Here is a 2,317-nt window from a genome sequence, read left to right as displayed (position 1 = left end):
GAGAGCGCGTTCACGTGAAAGGGGCGGGGTTAGCTACATTTGACCAATCACAAACAGGGACAAGTGTACTGATAGCGCAGCGTCATACTTCATTAATGAAAAGTAAACTAATATTAGACAAATAGGAACTTTAAACATCCATTACTTAAACATGTAATCCAGGATACAAGCCACATAGTTGCACCTGCAAGGTGAATATAGAACCAGTTAAAAAATAAATAAACTACCAAGTGTTTGAAAGCATACAACAGTTTTATGATACTGCCCCATCTAAGACACGAGTGGATCTGACTTTAATTACATTTGAGTTGAGTGTTTAGTCAACTTAATGTGTTGCTTAAAATAATACGTCTGCATACAGTATATGTGACAGTGTAAGTGTTGCACGGCCAGATACGGCTCGAGAAGCTGACTCAGATAAAGAAATATTGTGATATTATATGATCGATAATCTGATTGATGATGTGATATCAGTCAGTGTAATATGAATGATAAGTGCGACATGTCGGCGTCTTCTCTGCATACGGCAGTTTAAACTGTATTTCCTTTATCCTGTAATATGACTTGATAGATTTAAACTCCGCACACTGAGCTCTGATTGGTCAGCAGGCGGTGCTTTCACTGAGTTGATCTCTTTTCTATAGATGCTGGAGGCGGGCAGCACCATGTAAAAAAAGTGATTTAGCCTTCCCAAACCTGAGCCTCACGCGCCGCCTATGGTCCTAACATTACATTATTAATGTTTCTGATTAAAGGTTCAGTAATGTTTGGAAACACAGCAGACCTACATTATCATATATGATCTTCTCAGTTCTAAAGGCGAATTGTTTTGTAACTTAAATGCAACCGCCCTCATTTTTAGTTTACATTCACAAAAACGGACCCTAGAATAAAAAAAAAGAAGCTGATTTGCAATGAGATGTGACTTTCAAGAGTTGATTTTTTTCCAGCTGCAAGAGGACACTGTTCACTAAAGTTGATAGAAAATGAGTTGAGCCTCTATTAATAGTACATAAAGAAAAACAATGGGAAAAAAGTGTACTATTGCAAATGCTCCAGAATTCCCCGAAGAAATAAAACACCAATTTGGGGTTTGACCACAGCTCTCACTGCCAACATTGGTAACAATGGTTATATTTATATGTGTAGATAAAAGTACAGTATCCTTCTGAGTGGAATGAGACAGATGTGTGGTTGGAGACCCCCATACCTGCAGGTCATTGTGCCCCGCCTCCTCCTGAGGCAGCGGGGGGGTAAGGTCTGTTGTCTTTGTCTCTGTGACCTCTCCGTCTGTTACAGCCTCCTCCACCTGAGCTCCGTCTATTACAGCCTCCTCCACCTGAGCTCCGTCTGTCACAGCCTCCTCCACCTGAGCTCCGCCTGTTACAGCCTCTTCAGTCTGAGCTCCATCTGTCACAGCCTCCTCCACCTGAGCTCCGCCTGTTACAGCCTCTTCAGTGGAGCTCTTTCTTTGGCTCGATGCTCTTCTTTCCATCAGAACTCTGTGCACGGCGCTCATGGCTGCTTCCCGGCACAGAGCCATGAGGTCGGCCCCCACGTAGCCCGGAGTGATGCGGGCCAGCTGCTTGAAGTCAAAGTCCTCCGGCAGCTTCAGCTTCCGACACAGCGTCTTCAAGATCCTGCAGAACAGAGAATTCGGTTTTTACTTTTCAAAGTGTGAAAGCGACCACAGAGGCGATCGTTTGGCAAAAGCAATACAATATTCAGCATACTAATGTACATCCTCGTTCTCTATGGGCGTTTGTCTGACCTGAGTCGAGCCGCTTCATCAGGGATCCCCAGGCAGATCTCTCTGTCGAAGCGTCCCGCTCTGCGCAGGGCGGGGTCCAGGGAGTCCGGCCGGTTGGTGGCCCCGATCACCATCACCTGAGCCGTCACCGTCAGACTGTTCAGGTCTGCCAGGAGGAGAGCAGCACTGTCAAGTCATTTTCTGTATCTCTTCTCTTTTCTAAGTGTTGGCAGTTGCTTCACCTTTTGCTTAATATCACATATCCACCAGCTGTTGATGAGCCTAATTTAGGGATTCAGATTATGATTGAGCGCCAGGTTGAGGAGTAACATACATGTAACAGGATTACGTTATCATGATACAAACTTTATTTAATTTACAGTTACCTTAAAAAGGCGTTATTCTTTACTGTTACATTTCTCAAAAGTGGGTATTACTAGCAGGATTACAATGTTAGTAAAAACTAAAAATAGCATATAGTGTTTGTTGTAAAGGATCAGATGTTATCTCTTCTCTGTAAACTGTACTGTTCTGTAGGCTAATACTTTAAGTGTGAATCTATACGCC

The 2,317-nt window shown here is 43.5% G+C and overlaps 1 protein-coding gene across 1 annotated transcript; it reads right to left on the bottom strand.

Moving 5' to 3' along the window:
• Positions 1–1,159: 1,159 nt before the first annotated feature.
• Positions 1,160–2,012, bottom strand: LOC104962710 (nuclear valosin-containing protein-like; the record flags this gene model as incomplete). Its single annotated transcript, XM_010791204.1, has 2 exons — positions 1,772–2,012; positions 1,160–1,640 (listed from the first exon to the last, which is right to left on the bottom strand). Coding segments are annotated over exons 1-2 (594 nt in total), but the record flags the coding sequence as incomplete, so codon positions are not given.
• Between the last annotated feature and the right edge of the window lie 305 nt (positions 2,013–2,317).

This window comes from Notothenia coriiceps, unplaced genomic scaffold (assembly GCF_000735185.1).
Source record: "Notothenia coriiceps isolate Sejong01 unplaced genomic scaffold, NC01 NC01_scaffold00035263, whole genome shotgun sequence".
In the NCBI taxonomy this organism is placed as follows: domain Eukaryota; kingdom Metazoa; phylum Chordata; class Actinopteri; order Perciformes; family Nototheniidae; genus Notothenia; species Notothenia coriiceps.
Note: the sequence above shows the minus strand (reverse complement) of the source record. Positions and strands in the feature narration are given on the sequence as shown.